Here is a 19,572-nt window from a genome sequence, read left to right as displayed (position 1 = left end):
ACATCATTGCAATTGTCAATATTACACATAAACTGCTATTCTCAAAATTAATTTAGTGTCACAGTTACTAATAACATGTCCTTGGAAAATGCTTGTTCATAGGATCTCAATGTCAAGTATGGTCTGTGAATGAATAACACCTCAGAATGTACAATACAAATTTCATTAACATCAACAGCTGTTTCAAATATTTTTGGTATGCTAATCTATAATGTAACATGTTTTTACTTATAAATACTTACTGTTATATTGAAACATGATTCATGTTTGGTGAATTTTATCTTTAAAATTTCTGTAATTATGGTTAATAATTATAACATATGGGGTTTTGTTTAGCTCACCTTGCCAAAGGCCATGTGAGCTATTGCCATTACTTGGTGTCTGTCATCATCGTTGTTAACAATTATACAAAACTCTTTTCCTCTGAAACTGTTTGACTAATTAGAACCAAACTTGGTATGAATGTTCCTTGGGGTATCCTGCATAGAACTGGTATGGGGATTATTGATTGGTCGAGAAACATGGCTGCCGTTACTAAAAATAGAACATAGGGGTCAGACAGTAGTTTTTTCACATATATCTCCTAAACCGTCAAGTTTAGATGTATTCTGACACAGGTAAAAGTGTTCAGTATGATAAGATCTATCTCTGGTCATATTTTGTTTTTAATACGTAAGCCATGTTGGAGTAATTGCCCTTTTTCAACCATTTTTGCTATTTTTAATGTTATTTCTTTCAAAAATCTTCTCCTCTGACACTACTTGGCCAGTTGAAACCAAACTTGGTATGAATGTTCCTTGGGGTATACTGCATAGAACTGATGTGGGGATTTTTGATTCGTCGAAAAACATGGCCGCCATTACTAAAAAAAGAACATAGGGGTCAGACAGTAGATTTTCACATATATCTTGTAAACCGTTATGTTTAGCTGAAATCGGACATGGCTAAAAGTGTTTAGCATGATGAGATCTATCTCTGGTCAAATTTTGGTTTTAATCCATTAAGCCATATTGGAGATATTGCCCTTTTTCAACGATTTTAACTATTTTTAATGTTATTTCTTTCAAAAATCTTCTCTGACACTACTTGGCCAATTGAAACCAAACTTGGTATGAACGTTCCTTGGGGTATACTGCATAGAACTGATGTGGGGATTTTTGATTCGTCAAAAAACATGGCCGCCGTTACTAAGAATAGAACATAGGTGTCAGACAGTAGTTTTGCACATATATCTCCAAAACCGTTAGGTTTATCCAAATTCTTTCAGTAGCTGAAATGATCCATATTATTAAGACTACAAATGTCTTCAAACTCTTTGTAAGAGTTATTGCTCTTGAAAGGGGAAAAATGACTTTTTTTTTTAATAGTTTTCAGTCAATATCTTGAAAACTGTGATAGATTAAAAGAAACTTTCAATTGTTGAAAAGATCTTGTGATAAGTCCTACCAAAGACTTCTTGAGTCAAAATTGTTGGACAACTTCTTGTTTAATTTATTGCTTTTGAAAGGCAAAATTCAACAAGGTGAGTGATTCAGGCTCCTGGGAGCCTCTTATTTTGTAGTATGATACATGTTGGAATGAGAGATATTTCGAAAATTACATTTGTCAGCAGTTTACAAATCCTTAAACATTAGAATGTTTTATTTAGTACAGGTTAAACAGTTACAAAACTGTAATGAACTCTAGGGACAAACTGTTCTTTTGAAAACTGCTATGAAATATTAGAATACCCATTAGGCTTGAATAAACCCTTTACTGTGCATACCCAATAAATGCTTCCACCAGAATTTTTTGTCTGTCCTACCACAAGCCATACCTCTTTGAAGTAAATTCCATGTCTGCTCATAGACTACACCCCTCAATTAAGACAAGTGAGTCTATTGGTTTCATTGATTTAAAAAAAAAAAAAAAAAAAAAAAAACTATACCAGTTAACTATACCTATTCCATCCCCTCCTGCTGTCCACCTTGGTGTATTAAATGATACGCTAGACTTTCCTTCAAATGGCTGTACACTGTGATTAATTTTATATGGTTTTGTTGCTCTTGTTTGATACATTCATTTAGGCTCAGTCTTAGAGAAAAGTTGATTTATGCTGCCCTCTAATCCTTCAGCAGATGCAATTGTCTATGCAAACAGCTATCAAAATGATTTATGTCCAATATGGAAGCATTACAAATTGAGATATTTAACAGTATTGCGGCATTATGCAACCAATTTGCCTGAATTACGTAACATGTGCTTTATATGTAAGTGTAGCTTTGGAAAAACCTATCTCATCTCTAGTCGACTGAACTGTGCCTTTTCATTAGAAATGCCGCTAGAAACACGCATTAGTGTTGGAATATCTGAAATTTGTCTCAGGCTTACTGAAAAGATTCTCTTTTTTTTTTAATCAATCTGCAGCGCGAAAAATGCATTAGATTCGGTATAATGCACTTTGTCTACATGACTGAGCTGTTCCCTATCATTGCTCTACCATTGGAAACATGTATTAAGTCTGTAATATGTGGTATTGACAGAAGAAATAGACTGCATTGATTTCAATCACCTCTGTTAAAAACAATCTAATGGATAAAGTCTATTGCCCTGCATGTAACGTCAATTCCATCAGGAAATTGCAATCGACAAATTCCTGGAAAAGCTACATTAATCTCAAAGCAAACAATATTGTTAAGGTGTTATTTGCTGATATTAGGAAAAAGAAAATGATGCAGTATTTGCATATCGTCTAGACGATATTCCGATCTGCAGGCCCATCAACCGATAAAAAGCAATTCTGTCAATTCCGCTGAGGTCAACCAATATAACACTGGTACTATTGTAAATGCCATTCCGCCATTTGATTAATAAGATCAGCTTTATATTGGAGGTATAGCTGATATGAGTGATTTCCGTGTTCATATTTCATTGGAGTTACAGGAGTAGGTTTCTAAATCTCATTATGGAAGTTCAATTATAAATAATTAGACTTGATTGAAATTATGCAATACTTGCTTAATGTTGGTCTCTTTGAAGATTGCGTAAGCAGTTTAAGAAATTCAATTTGTGAACAATCTCAATGTTATATTCGTTTGATGTTTGTTGAATTAAAGCATAAAGAAATTCAAGGTTGAAATATTGTGGAAAAAAATTACTTCTAAGATGTCAGTTAGTTTGCTTAATGCTTACATTTAGAATACAGATAATTGACCAATGTCTTCAGACAAATAGGCATATTTTATGATTTTTTTAATTCCTTAAACTGTAGTTTAGGAAAAAAATGATAAAGCAGGAAGTTGCTGTTGTTGTCATGGCAACTAGTATCTGTTCTTATTTAGATCATCCCCTTTAGTTTTTCCTTCATTTTTTAAAGCTGCATAACAATTATCTACATGATAAATCTCTATTTAAACTTTAGGGTTAAATTGATGTATACTAGGGTCTCAATATAAAATTTTATGATCAAACAAGACACAATACTCAATTAAAACCCTTGGCACCAATTGAATAGAGTTAACTATGTGCTGTGTCAAACATATTAATTAATAACTTGATTAATTTGGCACCAGATAAACACCTTGACTATACAACTTGACAAAAAAACCTTATTCAAAAGGTCTGCAATCCTAACACAACTATTCTATCTTGTATTTTCAATCAATCAACATTTCTATATAATTTTTGTATTTAGACAAGATTCTGGTCTGATAATATTTATAATGAAATTGATTGTAATATGTGGATAAGGTCGAAGTTCAAATTGTAACTGGTCTTTTAGTAGAGATAGGACATTATTTGAACAAGTAGCTTGCCAAGTTTCTTATCAGTTCGTTAAACAATGACCATATTTGAGTGTTTAAACACAGGTCAAGATATCATTACCCACAGTTTTATACCGACCAAGCAATTCGAGTATTAGCTCGCCAAATTCAGTTGTGAATTACGCAGTGTTTTAGCTAGCTGAAGGAAATTAAGGATAATATTTCTTTTCCACAAATGGACTAATTGTTTTTATTCAGCAGTGTAAACAAAAGAATCTTTATTTAACACAATGGAGGTAATATAGAATTATGCTTTTTTATGGCTTTGATGTTTGATCAGAGTGTTGAAGTTGAATTCTTCACCATATGGCTGCCTTCTCTGTTTTCACCTGATGATACTTTATTAAGAGTATTAATTTATGGAGTAAACACTGTTCACTTGTCAGTTGTTTATATGGCTTTAACTAGCTTTTTACAACTAAGAGAAGGTGAACTGTCACTTGTATAGCAAAATGACTTCTTGTTGAAATTTGCTTAAAGGTGATTTCTGACAATTGACTGATATTTTAGATCAGTATACATTGACTACTGATACACAGAAGCTTTTAGAATATCTTTAAGTCATGATGAAATGGTCATCATTTTTCTTGCAACTTCAAATGGTGAAAAGTTGGGAGATCAATTTCCCAATATGGTATTACGTTTGAACTTGCCATAATGTAGTAAGGAAGACAACTGTAGAAATAAATTGGATTCATATGATTGTCATGAAAAAAAAAAATGTTGATGACATTGATTGAAAATGATATATTATTGCCTTCTCAGACTAAATTAAAGTTTCTTACTGCTTTTCTTGCTGACTGTTGTTTTTGTCTTCATTTTCTTGGCTTAGTATTTGTCTGTTCATTTTCAAATTAATGAATTTGCTTTCATCAGGAAAACTTTTAACTATGACAGTTTAATTTAGATACAAACTGAATACTTACTTATCAGATTGATGTTAAAAACAATAGATTCAATATAATATTGATACTGAAGTTTCAAAATTTGCTAAGGTTACTTGAACAAAAACACATTGGATTTATTTGAATAATTTCCCTCTTATCCTATGTGAAACAGCAATCTGTTACATGTACCCTTAATCAGCAACACAATACCAAATTTCATGGTGATAAAACTATCGTTGGAGACATGAGATTACAGCTATGTAATGGTCAGTCTAAATACCAACATCTAGATTTGTAACTATAGCAAACGCTATCTCTGTTTTCTTTATGGGTTCTTACTTCGGTGAGATTAAGAGATAAAAATTTTAGTCGAGGTCATGTTTTTGTATAGTATCTGAAACATTAATCATTTTATGTAAATAAGGGTATGAAATGGCAAGTTAGTGAAGGCAAACACTGTTAGTTTCGTCTGTGGTTGACTTCAATCTTGACTCTGTTGTTAAGGAACTCTACAATTCTTAGTTTTAAGTAGATGTATCATAGGAACATTTCTGGTTTGGTGATAATTAACATTGTTCTCATTATGAGACATCCTCATTTTTAAATTCTTGCTAAGTTTTGCCCTTTGCGATCAATAAATTAGTCACTCTGTCTGATATTAACCTAAAGGTGCATATGGACCACACCCAGTAAAGGTTCTTAATTTTTTTACTTGATTGAAGTTAAAATATTGAGTTCTTGTGACCTTCTAACTAGACATGTAGGATACCTCATAAACTGTAGTCTTATGTGAAATGTAGGGGTCCCTCAAGTTTTTTTTTATTATCTAAAGATATTTATCTTATCAGATAACATTTTGTAATGGTAATATCTGGGATTAAAGTAAATATTGAAGCTTTGGCATAGGTCCTTCTGTAAGTCTCCAGAAACTTTTACATTTGTGATTTAGACTTTTATGTAAGGGTTGTAAAATTCACTCATAAAGGTGACAAATTGACAGTCCTTTGTTTGCTAAATCTGATAATGATCTATTATTCTAGTTAGATATTAAAGACAGCATGGCAATATTTAGTCTGATTTACTTTACCAAAACTTGAAGCAATAGGATAAGATAATTGTCATCTGCATTAAGCCAGATTTAAAGCATATCTCCACTTTTTTTTTCAAATCCAGGTTTTACCCTTACGATTTTGTTCATTTACTGTACATATATTTCCGTTTGCAAGTTTGGTCATATAGAGGACTTAATAGTCTCGTTAACATTTTCACAGTCTTGCCAGATGAAGTAAGCAAGAATTGTAGTAGTGTCACAGCTTTAGTTTGTTTAGTTTCTTAGGATGCAAAATTATTCAAGTAAATTCATTTTCTACTTTCAGGGCAAATGCCAGAGGAAAGACCCTCCCTGTAAATATTTACATCCTCCCCAGCACCTAAGGGAGCAGTTATTACAGAATGGCAGAAATAATTTAATTTTAAAGAATCTTCAAATGCAGGCTGCTATGCAGCCCATGATATATAGTCCGGGAATTGTAAGTTACCTCCCTTTGTTTAGTTTCCTGCAATGAAGCTTTTGCTTTATTTTGGTTGGTCAATATATTGCTTTTTTATGGAATACATAATGTATAAATTAGCATTTTGCATATTATATGCTTATATACGATTACCTATTTTGTTTATATTACTTTACTTTTCGCAATTTGGTTTTATTTTTTCTAAAGAAATGCATAGGGAATGTAGATTCTTGCTTAATTTAATTTTGCATTTCATTAAATATTAAAGCTTCAGTAGTATTTTATACTTTGTCTTGAGTTCCGTTCCATGTTCTGGGCCCTTTTGTTTGATACCATTTCAAAAAATTATGGTTGTCCTTTATTTGAAGCCCACTGTGAATTTGATATAAATTCTTACCATTTTTCTAAGAAGTTTGATCTTTGATCTTTTCTGGTTTTCGAAATGTGATACACACAAAATTTACTTGATATTTTTCCTCAAATTTTATTCTTTTTCTTGCCAAAATAACATTGCATGACCTGTATGATTTACCATAGATGAAGAGCTAATGTTGCATCTCTGTTAGCTAGATTTCTTTACCTATACCCAGGAATTGTTTGCTATTGATATTTTAATGCAGTCCCCCAATAAATAAAGGGGAAAAGGCAGATGTTTTATCCATTATCTCTTTTATCATATTTACTGAAAGATAAACTATTAAATCTTGCCTATGAAATAATTTGCTTTTAGAATATTAAGAGGCAAATTCCAATCATTTTGCCTGAAGTTGAATGGCTTAGAATTTTGCTTGCTTTATTTTGATATTCAGAAAGTAAATTTTAAAAGTCATGGAATGATAGAATTATTATTTGTAAAAAAGGAAAACTATAAAAGAAAAACAACCCAAGACAAGAATCAATTCTAAATTTGACAATAATTAAACATTGCCATTTGAAGAAACAAGTATCAAATTTACAAAGAAAAAGGAGAAACAAATATTCAAAAGTTGGTCCATTTGACCCTTATGACCTGCACTTCTACCATTTCACTCTTGTTAAATATTTTAACCAATGAAATGCTACTTACTATTTATACTATGCTAGATGGCGCTGGTGTTTATACTTTTATTTTCAATTTGGTTTATCTAACACAGCCTCTGATTGGTTGATGTGTGACTAATTGGTTTGCATGTTTTATTAGGCGGCCGGCAGCAAACCTCTGGCACCTTACACTACCTTACTGCAGGGCCAGATACCTGTTTTGGTTAGTGGTAATCAATTACCAGTTATATTTCTCTTTTTATGTGTGCAACTCTGGTTCCAAAGCAATTTTGGTTCATAAACATGAAAGACTAAATTTGTAAAATGTGATTATCCACATGGAATAAAATGGTTGAAAATATTTATGTAAAGCTATCGAACTCTTCTTACATAGCGAACATAAAAATGTCTTCTTTGCTGTTTTTATGTTTATAGTCTGTTAATTTAAGTTTTTCCATAATATTTTCAAAAAATGAAAAATTCTCATATGATAATTCTGCTGGAAATAATGCAGTAATGATACACCATTACATTTAAATAGAGCTTTTCTCAACTTCAATTTTATGTTTAATTTAAATTATAATTTAACAATTTTGTAGGAAAACCTACAATAAAGACTCTTTCATGATACATTCAGAATTTTCATCCAAAAGGTACATATGAACCAAGATTTGTGGAGGAACCACACACAACACCTGTAGTTTAGTTGCTATGGTGATGGCTTTAAATGTGCCATTGTTGTTTTTGTCAGCCTCTAACAGCCATCAAATGGTTTTTGCCAGGGCAGTAATCATGCTGTTTCAAAGAAATATTATAATGCTATGATAATACATGTAAAAAAAAAGAGTGTTTGTTATCTTCTAATAATTTTCTGCTCTTTGTCTTCATTGTTTGTCTAACAAGAACACATTTTGTGCTCAGTCAACTGCTGTACAAATGTATATAAATGCTTCTTATTTGTTTTTATTTAGTAGATATACTATTCATTCAATTAAATTCTGTTGTTTTTTTTTCTACTGCAAATAATGGCTTTTAGGTGTGCTTGAAATTATAGCTTAAAATGATGCTTATAATTGTGGGTGAAAACCTAGTAGAGTTCCTAGCTGCTTACAATATACCTATATAATATATAGATTAGTATTAAAAGCATCTTGAAGCATTGTTACGGTCATTTTGAAGCTGTTCATCAATCCAACAAATCTGTTTCAATGTGCCACACTTTATTTTTAGCCACCCCAGTATGTAGGCCAACCCATGGCTGCTCAGCCGCCATCTGCTGTGCCATTTGCCAGTCCTTACGTAGGAGTCTGTGCCATCCCAACCAGTGCCACTGGCGCGGATGGAACTGTCGTTTCTCAACAACTACAGAGTGTCATTCCAACACCAATCACAACATTAGCTTCACAGCAAAAGTTACAACGGGCAGATAGGCTTGAGGTATACCCCCCCCTAGGGATATGGTATTATTATGTAGCAAACTTTTGAACTTTAACACTTTGTAATCAATCTTGTACTAGCTTTTAGTTTTAAGCAAGGTATAATTGCATGATAGACCTATACAACAACTTAATTTGTACAAAGAAAAATGAATGGACACATCCTGCCATAGGAATTCTGCAAGCTCTATTTTTAAATTTAAAATTAATAACCACAATTTTTTATGCATTAAACTTTGTATAAGTTTCTCCATGACTAAGACTAACAATATCATAACTACTATGTGTATTTTCAGACCTTGTTAACAGGTGTTGGGTTGTTTTAAATTTTGCTTTTAACAATACAACCGAATATGTAGGAAACATTTTTTTTAATTTGGGATTTGGTTAGGTACTTTCAATTTAATCTGTTAACAAGAAGTCTGAAATACAATCTTTTTTTGTATGGCCTTTGTGTAGTGCTAGATGTAGCACTTGGTATGATATGCAATGAATATAGAACAGAAAATAATTATATGATCAACTTCTTTCTTATTTGGGATTACAGTATTTCACATTGTAACATTCTCAACCACTTTGTGTGGGTGGTAGGAAGTACAAAAAATACAATTGGAGATTCTTTCTTTTCCACTTAACAAAAAGTTAACTTCGATATGCTAAATAAAAAGTGATATTGATAAAAAAAAATGAAGAAACTTTAACTACAAAAATAAACGGGGTTTAGAATTTAAAGATAGGTTTGATAAGGCCTGACTGATATTGGAATTTAAAGACAGGTTTGATAAGGCCTGACTCTGATATTGGAATTTATAGACAGATTTGATAAGGCCTGACTCTAATATTGGACTTTAAAGACAGGTTTGATAAAGCCTGACTGATATTGGACTTTAAAGACAGGTTTGATAAGGCCTGACTCAGATATTGGAATTAGTTTCAGTTTTAGTTTAATTTGCATTTGGTATATTGAATGGCTTCAATTCCTTAACTTACCTGAAATTGTAAACAAAATTGAATTCTCTCTGATTTAATTACTATAATCATTTAATTATGTATTCTTTCAGGTATTGTGTTTAAAAACTCCAGAACAGCAAACAGCATTTAATTCTAATTTTTTATTCATTATAAACAAATATCAAAACATTGGTCAATGCCATTTTGAGGTCATTTGCAGCTATACAATTTTAAATTTGAAAATATAAAAAAAAAATAATTTCATGATGATACTTTAAAATAAAATGTAAATGTAATCTCAAGATGGTATTAAATCCAAACAGAATAGAAATATAAAGAAGTTATTGATGAAAAATATTTATATATATGTATATATATATTTTTGTTGAAATCACATGACTCAGCTAGATGTGGGAATCATATATTATCTAAGAAACTAACTCAAAGAAAATGTTGAGAAAAAAAAAGATGCTAGCCTTTAGACACTTCAATATAATTTTTACATAGAAATATTAGTGTAATATTATGGATCGCAATGTTACATAGTTTTCTTAAGTTTAATGTATGAATGACCACATTTTGCTATTAATTCTACCCTTTACCCAAATGCACACACACTTTTCTCGAAAACCTTGTTTGGGTATATATAACATGTGGGTGTGTTGATTGAACAAGTAAACACATGTCTGCGACAAATCATCTCATTTTCTATAATAATGAATCTTTTTTTCTGTTGTCAAAATTTTTATTTTTAATTAGATTAAATATAGCTACTTGTTATATGTAATTACTTGTTCATGCAATATTTTATCTACAAATGCTGAAAATTGTCTTGTCATGGAGGGCAGGTACTAGTAGAGTTTTTGAGAATTTTAAGTGTGTCTGAAATCTGATGAAAATAAGCTTCATTCTTATTTGAAACTGAACTGGTAACAGTACAATTTTCAACTGAAGAAAAAATAGTTTGAATCCTTAAACTAGTATGCTCCCATGATAAGAACAAATGAAGTCTGGGTTTCAACTTGCTACATACTTAATGAATAGGAAACTATCTTAATCTTTTGAAGAAATAGAAATAATCTTTGTCTCACTAATGCAGGAAAACATTCTGCTTCAATTCAAAATGAAGGTAAATTGAATCACAATAGGTAACCTTGACTAAATTCAAACACAATATATTTATGAGAACACGTTTTCCACAGATTAAAATAGTTTCTGATTTCTCGTTTTAAATTTGTATTGGTATGCTACTGAAGATATTGTCTTCTTTTGTATTCTATCCACATTTGATATACAAGTTCTTCATATATTCATTCTCTACATTATTCAAAGGCTAATATTAAAATTTTGCAGAAATTTTAATTTTCTTAAATTTAAGAACTCATTCACAAATTCCTGTAGCTACTGGTTTAAGTAGCACAATGGTGTTTGGAATAAGGGTTTAAAATGCCAGTTTAATTGTACAGCTAGATTTTTATCGATCAGTTTTGGCTGCTGAAAACCATGTTTATTGGATGAACATTTTCTGGGAGAGCAAAAGCAAAAAACCTTTGAATTTAAAAGTTTTATTTACCACTGTTTTACAGGTATGTCGAGAATTTCAAAGAGGTACATGCACGCGACAGCCAAATGAATGTCGCTATGCACATCCTCCAGAAAATGTAACAGTCGACACAACTGACAACTTGGTCACGGTGTGTATGGATCACGTAAAGGGAAAGTGTACACGGGATTCGTGTAAATATTTCCATCCTCCTCCACACCTGCAGGCTCAGATTAAGGCCGCTCAGCAACGAGCTAACTCCGCCGCTGTGCAAACTCAAGCTCTGGTAGGGTTTCCTTCTGTGGTCTTATCATTTGGCAGTGAATATTTGAAATAAAGACTTCTCTTTTTTTTTTTCTTTCTTTTTTTTTTTCCTTTTTTTTTGGGGGGGGGGAAATTTATATGATTTTTTATGGTACTGTACAAGATTAAGTTTTAATCATTTTCAGCTATACATTTTTAACTTAATTATATATTGCATGAATCAGTATAAGTACAAAGAAGATATTCACATAAATATATTGATTAAAGAAATATAACAAATTACTTAGAAAATATTTGTATGTAATGGTGTTTTGAATTCACTGCCTCTTGATGGATATGCTATTCTTGTTCTTAACAGTTATCTTTCTAATCACTCAGTTTCCATGGTTACCAGAACCATGCTAGCATTTCAGTTTTGCTTTATTTTACAATATGTAGCACTTATGCATAGTTTATTTATGAATGTTTATGCCAGCACATAAAAATAACTCAAATTTAAAATAAACAAATTGCTGATAGAATTACAAAGATATTTTTAATACATTTTACTCAATAAAAAAGATTAAACTTTGATTTTCTATTTACACCAAAAGTGACATTATTAAAAAAGGCTGTTTCTATGTGTTTTTCATAATTTTGGAGATTTTTTTTTCAATTTGCATATATTGCTGGCATAGGCAATCTTACAGGCAAGCCTCTATACAATATTCCTTGGGTTCAGCTCACTTGACCTTTGACCTCTTGCCTTTAGAGCACCTATGGCTACTATTTTCTCCTTGGATACTAAGATTTATCTTTCCAAATATCCTTAAACCTTCACAAAATAGAGCTGTCTAAACTGTCAAAAGCATTTTTATTGGTAAAATTGTGTTGTGAAAATTAATTTGATTTATTACTGGTTACTTTATGGTATTATTTGGAATACTCTTTCATTGGTCATTAGATGTGACATTGGATGGCAGTCCCATTTAATGACCCATCTAATTATTTCATTCAAAGCAGACAGTGTAGCATGATAGAAAACCTTAGAAAATTGTAAATGTTCAGTCAAATTGCTTTTGAATCGGGGAGCAGCTTTATGACTATAAACTGTCGCACTTAAGCTTTTGCCAAGCCTTATAAGCCAGCCTTAATGTTGATAATAGAATTATACACTCAGTAAGGTGCCACAAATAGATTTCATTTCATCTCATGATGCATCACACTTGCTTTCACTTCAACTCTACAGTTATGTGCTTTTGATTTGACAAAATTTGTGTTTTATGATGGTCAAATTGACACTTCAAGTTCCTAGTTCTATCTATGATTTTAAAAGTTTGCTTAACTATCAAATAGTAAGAGTATTGAGCAGGATCATGTTAATCAAGAGAAACTTTTTAAATTCTTTTTTTTTTTTTTTTTTTTTGCATTGAAACTGTTGGGTATATATATATATCTCATAGTGAAAGCGATTGTAATAATCTCATATCTCATACTGAAAATCAGCTGAAATAATCCGGAATTAGTGGTGTTGTAATTGTTCAAAACAGCATGACTTCAACACAAATTTATCTGTATAAATCAGTGTTAGATTGGCATGTTTTGGGGGTTTCTTGTAAATAGATTGTAAAATTTAGCATCGCTTTGGAATGGATGAACTATTTCTTAATCACAAAATAATTGCTTAAGAATGGATTATTTGGATGTGGTGCTGATCTTATTTGCTTCAAATTTCATGAAAAAAAAATGTGCTTTTTGAAATTTAACTGTTGAATGTTCTTTGTAATGTCCAAGTTTTGCCAATTTAAAACCTTTTCAATTGGTGTTGTTTTTCTGTCTAATGACTGTTTTCAAATTAGTCATTACTGATTTCACCTCAAGAGTTTGGGATTCTTCTAGTGTAGCATGTTGACAACATAAAAGTTATCTTGATTTAGCAGTTAAGGAAAATATTTTTATTAGCATATTAAAAAGCTGTCTAAACACTTCTTGAATTGGAAATCGTCTTTGGTTTTGGGGTTTTTAAAAAGACTTAATATGAAGAAATTTGAGACCATGCAAATAGTTTAGACAGGTTTTGATATTATTCAGGATTTGGTTTAGATCAGTTTTAATGTATATATATATATGGTTATTAGAATTATTACATCATCTACTATTTATGGTACCTTACTGAAAGCTTACTCTAAACTTTTCTCCTCTTAAAAGATTTCTCCTTGTAGCAGTGTAGATATTCTAAGTAGAAATGCTTCATGTCTAAACTGTATTCCGTTTGTTTCATCTCATTTATAGGTCAAAGATGGGAAAAAATATTTTATTCCAAAAAAAGGTCTTCGTGATCCTTAAATTCTTGTTTAAGAAGTCACTTTTATTTTTAGTTGACAATTTTGTTGACAAATTTTCTTTCAAGGAGGATTTCCATGATAGACCCAGGGTCAATTTTGAAATTTTGAAGCTTTAGATAAAGTTAAGTACTCATTTATCTTGTGTTTTAAATGTAAGACGTTTAATATACAGAGTTTGTTGCTTGAAAATGAAAAACTTAGAATCTAAATTATATGAGAAATGAAAAACAATAATTTATGTTTAAATCAGAATATTAATGAAACACCATCCTTTGAAATTACTTTCTCCCTTAGTATTCTTAAAGGTTAATTTTTTAAGATGAAACAAATAGAATTTACAGCTAGCCAATTTTATGCCCTGCTTTGGCTGGCAAAAGTAGTACAGGTGTAGTAGAAGACTGTGTGAGTACACAATTCCATGGGTCAATTGTAATAAAAAAAATCTTTGAAATTGAAAAAAAAAATTCAATTTATGTATTTAAGTTTGGCGGTTGTAATACAAATTTTGGTGGTACATTGTACTTCTGATTATAATATTTTATCAATGTTTTTTAAAAGTTTGTCATTTATTTATTTTGATATAACTATTTACATATTTATATGAATTTTCAATTCAAATTTTCCCACAATGCGATTGACCTGTAGGAGTTTGCTTTGAACACTCCTTAGCTATTCCTTTTCTTCCTCACACGAAAGGCCGTGTACATTTTTGAACTTTTGGAATTTACTAAATTGATTCTTTGAATATTGCAGATCGACTGTTAGTTTTCTCAGAGCCCTTTGACATTCAACAGGGGGTACCTGTAAAAAGTTCCAACAACAAGGCCAAGTCAGTGACCCAATTATAGCATGTCACAATTGATATGATTGGTCAATATCTGGAAAGTGTCGATACATTTGATTGGCTGTTGTCATTCAGTCAAATTGAAGTATCACAGTGGTATGCTTTAAGTGTCTGTCATTGGTGAATTTAGTCACATGATGTTTTTTGATTTTTCTACATTTTGAAATGTTACATTTATAAAGATTAAAAAGGCTTTAAAGCTTATGGTAGTGTGAAAGTAACATAGATGAGGGAAGACTTTCTTCACATTGAAACTATTTCAGTGCTAAAACTTTCAAATTCAACCAACTACTGTTGTTAAGAAATTATTGCAGTGTTCTTATATGACTAAAAATTTGACTAAAACTTAGATTGCAGTTTTGATTTTTTTTTTTTTAAATAACTTGACACTGGATAGTTCTTTCATAACCACATTGTAACTTTCAATAATGAATATACAATGATAAAGGCATGCAAGAATTTCTGAATAGTATCAAATTACCATCATCAAGTAATTCAATAATTAACTTTTAATTAAGAAAGTTTCCATGTGAAGTTAGATTTATTTTAGTGGTTTTATTTGCTTTGATGAATGCAAGACTATTGTTTAGTGATCTTACATTGGTGATGACAACATTCTTAGCTGGTTAGTGATTCAGACATGTTAATTCTTCCTTGATCAGCATGCAATACTGTTTTGTTCAAGACCATCATGGAGAAAAGTTTTAAAAAGATATGTAAATAAGTCTTTAGTTATTTTCCCCAGAATATTGTGTGAATATTAGATTAAATGTTTCCAAGTTCAAATTATGCAAACAAGATCTTTATGACTATATGAGCAGTTCAGAGATTCAGGGAAGAAAAGAATGTTTTTGAATGACTAATCACATGCACCATGATAATACTAAGTACAAAAATTGGTTACTTTACTTTCATTAGTTTATTATGGTATTGTTTTTAATGATAAGAAATCAGTATTTACCATATTGGAAATAAAGTTTTTGAGAAAAAAATGTTTGGAATTCAATTTGGAAATTTTCTGACAAATTTTGTATCATATTTATTTATTTTATTGATTATAAAATGTTTTTTTATCATGGTGTTTCCTATGTATAATTCTTGTTGCTGTATATTATTAGCTATGTAAATATATAGTAAAACCTTGACTAGTATGTGCTACTATGTAGTTTGTCTTGCTGCCAAAAAGTCCTGGAAAAATTTTTTTTAAATTCAAAAATATTTGAAGTCTGATATTGCAGTTTAATAGAAAGTTGCAAGTGTCTAATTTAGCACAAGTTTTCATGTTATAATGTGTTACTCCATTGTTTTATCAAAACTTGACAGATTTACACTGACAACTTTTTTGTGAAAAAAATCTCATTCAAAATGTATTAAATGTAGAATTGAAGAAGGAAAAAGTGAAGAATTCAATACAGAATGATGAGGAATCCAACAAATAATAATTGAGGATTTGTGATTAAATGGATATGGGTTTTAGCAGTGTAAATATATTTTCCTGTTGTTTTCTTACTGAATTCTCCTTCAACTTAAAGATTTGACGTCACAGTTTAAAATTACATTGTTTCATTGACGTCAAAAGGTTATTTGGAGACAAATTGGGGGTCATTCCGAGCAAAATAACAATTGTGTATTCATGTATTCCGTCAAAGGTAGGTTTTGAAACCGAGAATAAATCAGGAGCTGGGAAGATTGGAATGGTGGCTGCAAATCTTGAAAGGTATTTTAAATGTTGTAAATGTTTTCCAAAGTCTACATTTCCCCTCATAGTGGCTTGTTGACAAGCATATTTTTTTTGGAAACTCACTGTTTGAAACCATGGTACAAAGATGCATGTAACAGTCTGACTCAAAGAGGTTATAATACCAATGACAAGGAGAGGTTATGATACCAAATAATGCAGGCTATTTGAACTTTTGCTGGAGTCTAAAAGTTGACCAAGGAAATAAACACCGTAGGAAGGGAAGCAAATATTACAATTCCTCTAGATCGGATTTAATCACTTGTCCAAGTCTTAAGGATGGATAGGAAATGATGTACAGAGATATTTTAAAGTTACATATAAATCCGCTCCTAAACTAAACTGATTCCTTCTTGTAATATTCTACTATAAATATAAAAACATGGCATTATTACTCAAATTTTAATTCAAGACTTGAATAATTGTACAGCAGCACTTACAAGGCAGGCAGCAAGTCATAACTCCAATATTTATAGATACTAAAAGCACTTGATTTGAATTTCAGCCAATGAAATCTGGCTTCTTGCCTTCAAATTTTTTGTTGCAGCTTTGTCTCATGTTGGTGTGACACGTCAGTCTTCTCTGGCTTTCAATGTCACCCCAAGGACAACTTCCAACAGGAGATTTTTTTATCTTTCTTTTTTTATGTATGCATGATAGTTTTTATTCTTTTTAAGCACAAGTGTATTATAATCCTGTATTCTACTGGCAGAGGTTGTAGTCCAAGTTTGATCTGTAAATTAACACAGCTATTTATTATATGTTATAACTCTTATTTAAGGTCCTTTAATTTTTATCTCGTCAGCAGCAGTCCCTTTCAAGTATCCTCTATCCTGTACCCAGGCATGATTTGTGTTCTCTTTCCTTTAATTTGGTAGACTGAAGTCTTTTTGAAAATGTTTGGAAACTTGCATAGGTGTGGAACAATTACTGTTGTTCCAAATACCTCAGTATTTTTCCTTCTTCTTTAAGAGAATTTACTAGCGGAGAAAGGGACTTCTGTAATTTAGATATCATAATTAAAATAAAAGGATCTTAAAGTTATCTATTCTTTAAATAAACCAGGCATGATTTTTCTAAACATTTTTTCTGCTTTATTTGTTAGCAGGGAGAAAACTAAGACAACATGAATATTCAGTACAACAACATGAATATTCAAAGTGCATGACTGATTGACAAATTTACTGATGGTGCTGTTTTTTTCTTTTTTATTTTCATCTTCCCATCATGCCTTGTGCTGCTTGCTGTTGTCATGTGCCGCCAACCCTGCCATGCTGCCATTTCATTGGCCGAACGCCATGTACTGTGCTCTGCATACTAATTAGCCGCAAGTTGTAGAGGTCCTTCAGGGGAAGAAACGACCTCGAGACCCAACTGATGATCTCGTTCTGGTACTATATCCCATCAAGCTTTGCATGTAGCTGTAGTATGCTTGAGGAAAACTTTTGCACTGTCACATGACAATCACCTGTCCAGGCCTCTATAAATAGCTTTTATATTTAGACGTTTGTTAATGCAGCTTCATCTGCCTTTGCAGATGAAACTGCATTTGTTTATTTTAGCCATTTATTGTTTCACAAGCATTTCCGTAATATCACGCAGTGCATGACTGCTGTATTTTCATGGCTTACAATTTTATTTTTAGCATAGATTCTATTTGGATTTGGAGATTCCCCCCTCAAATTCCTTAAAATTACATTTCAATGATGTCATGTGATTTTGCAAAATCAAAATTTTTATTTGAAAACAGAAAATTTGAAAGAGAAAAAATACAAATAAAAAAAATGAACAAATGAAACACATTTAAAGCATATAGTTTTTAATTCAATATGCATTGTATACTTGTATATGTAGAGAATAAATTTGCTTGGATTTGTACAATATACTATCAAATATACTAGAGACTTATTCTTTGAGTTTTGCTTGAGAATTTTGTAGAATATTAGTTACTTTGATTCTGCGGTGACTGTTCTTTTTCGTGCATTTTGGGTTTGGGCATCTACACAGATGAAAATAATCATGACATGCATACAATACAATAACACCACTTATTTGGCCAGTGGGTACAGCTAGATTAAATTAACTTTTATTTTATTTTTAAGTTTTTAGTAATGCTTTTTAGCTTATATTATTTTATTTACTGTTAGTTCGCTACAGTTACCTCATTTTGGAGTCCTACATTTCTTTTGGTCTCTCGTTTCCAGCAGAACTCTGTACCGGCAATGATTCCATACAAGAGGGTTGCCATTGCTGATGGGAAGACCCCAATGCCCGTTTATCAGCAACCTGTAAGCATTGCAGCCTACCAACAGGCGATAGCAGCAATGAATGGGCAGCAATATATTCCCATGAATTGTAAGTAGAGGGTTTAGTCATTTTTGTCATTGATCTCTATGGGAAAATGATTGTATAAATGACCCTAAACAATTAAACTGAATTGTGAACATAGGTGTAAACATTTTTTTCACTTTTTTAAATATATTTCAATTGAATTTGAGTTATTTGAATGATTTTGTCTGGTCATTTATCCAATTAGACAGAAGAGCTAATCATAAGATAGCTCTCTATAACAAAAATTAACTTTGCAAAAGTTGCTTTGCTGTAGCTTAAAATACATTTACAGCCTAGCTTCACACTTACAATGGTGAAAATAATTTGAAGGAACCACCAATCAGAAAGCCAAGTTGATTTGTTTCTGTGGCAACACTCCAACTTGACCTGTGTTGATTCTTTTGGTTCTAATTTTAAGGAAAGCTTAGCTTGACAATTATTTACTGATTAGCATTTTTTTTATTTGTGAACTTGTTTATATGAAACAAATCCTAAGTTTTTAGATGTTACATATTACTTTGAGAATAATTTCTAACTTTTGAACAAGCATGAGCATCATCACTTTTGTTTTACTAATTTGATTTCTAATGAACTATTTTTTTCATGGCTGTTTGACTTTATTTAGTTGCTCAGTGAGTTTCATCCACTTAAATATGCTGTTTGTTGTATCACCAGGAAACCATTGCATGTGCTTTATATTTTATGACTAACTAGAAACTTGCTGTTCTCAAAATGTCATCAAGTTTGAAACAGCAGGTTGCTAGAACATTTGATAAGGCCATGTTAAAAAATGACTTGGTTCTCAGAACCCTTTTTCTTTGATGAGTGCTTCTTTATATTTTTATGCTTCAGCAGAATAATGGAAATAATGAACAACCTCTGTTATTATTATTATTTTTTTTTGCTTAAGAAAGATGTTA

General features: G+C 31.2%; 1 protein-coding gene across 31 annotated transcripts in view; it reads left to right on the top strand.

Moving 5' to 3' along the window:
• Positions 1–19,572, top strand: part of LOC148624830 (muscleblind-like protein 1) — a 134,068-nt gene that overhangs the window by 102,962 nt on the left and 11,534 nt on the right. For 21 of the 31 annotated variants that reach the window (XR_015919786.1, XM_088567769.1, XM_088567768.1 and 18 more), the window contains 6 exons: positions 6,067–6,219; positions 7,382–7,444; positions 8,452–8,658; positions 11,195–11,437; positions 17,647–17,712; positions 18,526–18,676. Coding sequence is in view for 30 of the 31 variants with exons in the window: in XM_088567769.1 (XP_088423895.1) it covers positions 6,067–6,219; positions 7,382–7,444; positions 8,452–8,658; positions 11,195–11,437; positions 17,647–17,712; positions 18,526–18,676 (883 nt within the window). In the remaining variant the exon portion in view is untranslated. Of the gene's footprint in view, positions 1–3,677; positions 4,040–6,066; positions 6,220–7,381; positions 7,445–8,451; positions 8,659–11,194; positions 11,438–17,646; positions 17,713–18,525; positions 18,677–19,572 lie in introns of those variants that run through there. The other 10 variants (XM_088567787.1, XM_088567790.1, XM_088567789.1 and 7 more) reach the window with 7 other exon arrangements.

This window comes from Perna viridis, chromosome 2 (genome assembly GCF_037379345.1).
Source record: "Perna viridis isolate PV_CMFRI_1.1 ecotype Kerala chromosome 2, ASM3737934v1, whole genome shotgun sequence".
NCBI classification, from domain to species: domain Eukaryota; kingdom Metazoa; phylum Mollusca; class Bivalvia; order Mytilida; family Mytilidae; genus Perna; species Perna viridis.
Note: the sequence above shows the minus strand (reverse complement) of the source record. Positions and strands in the feature narration are given on the sequence as shown.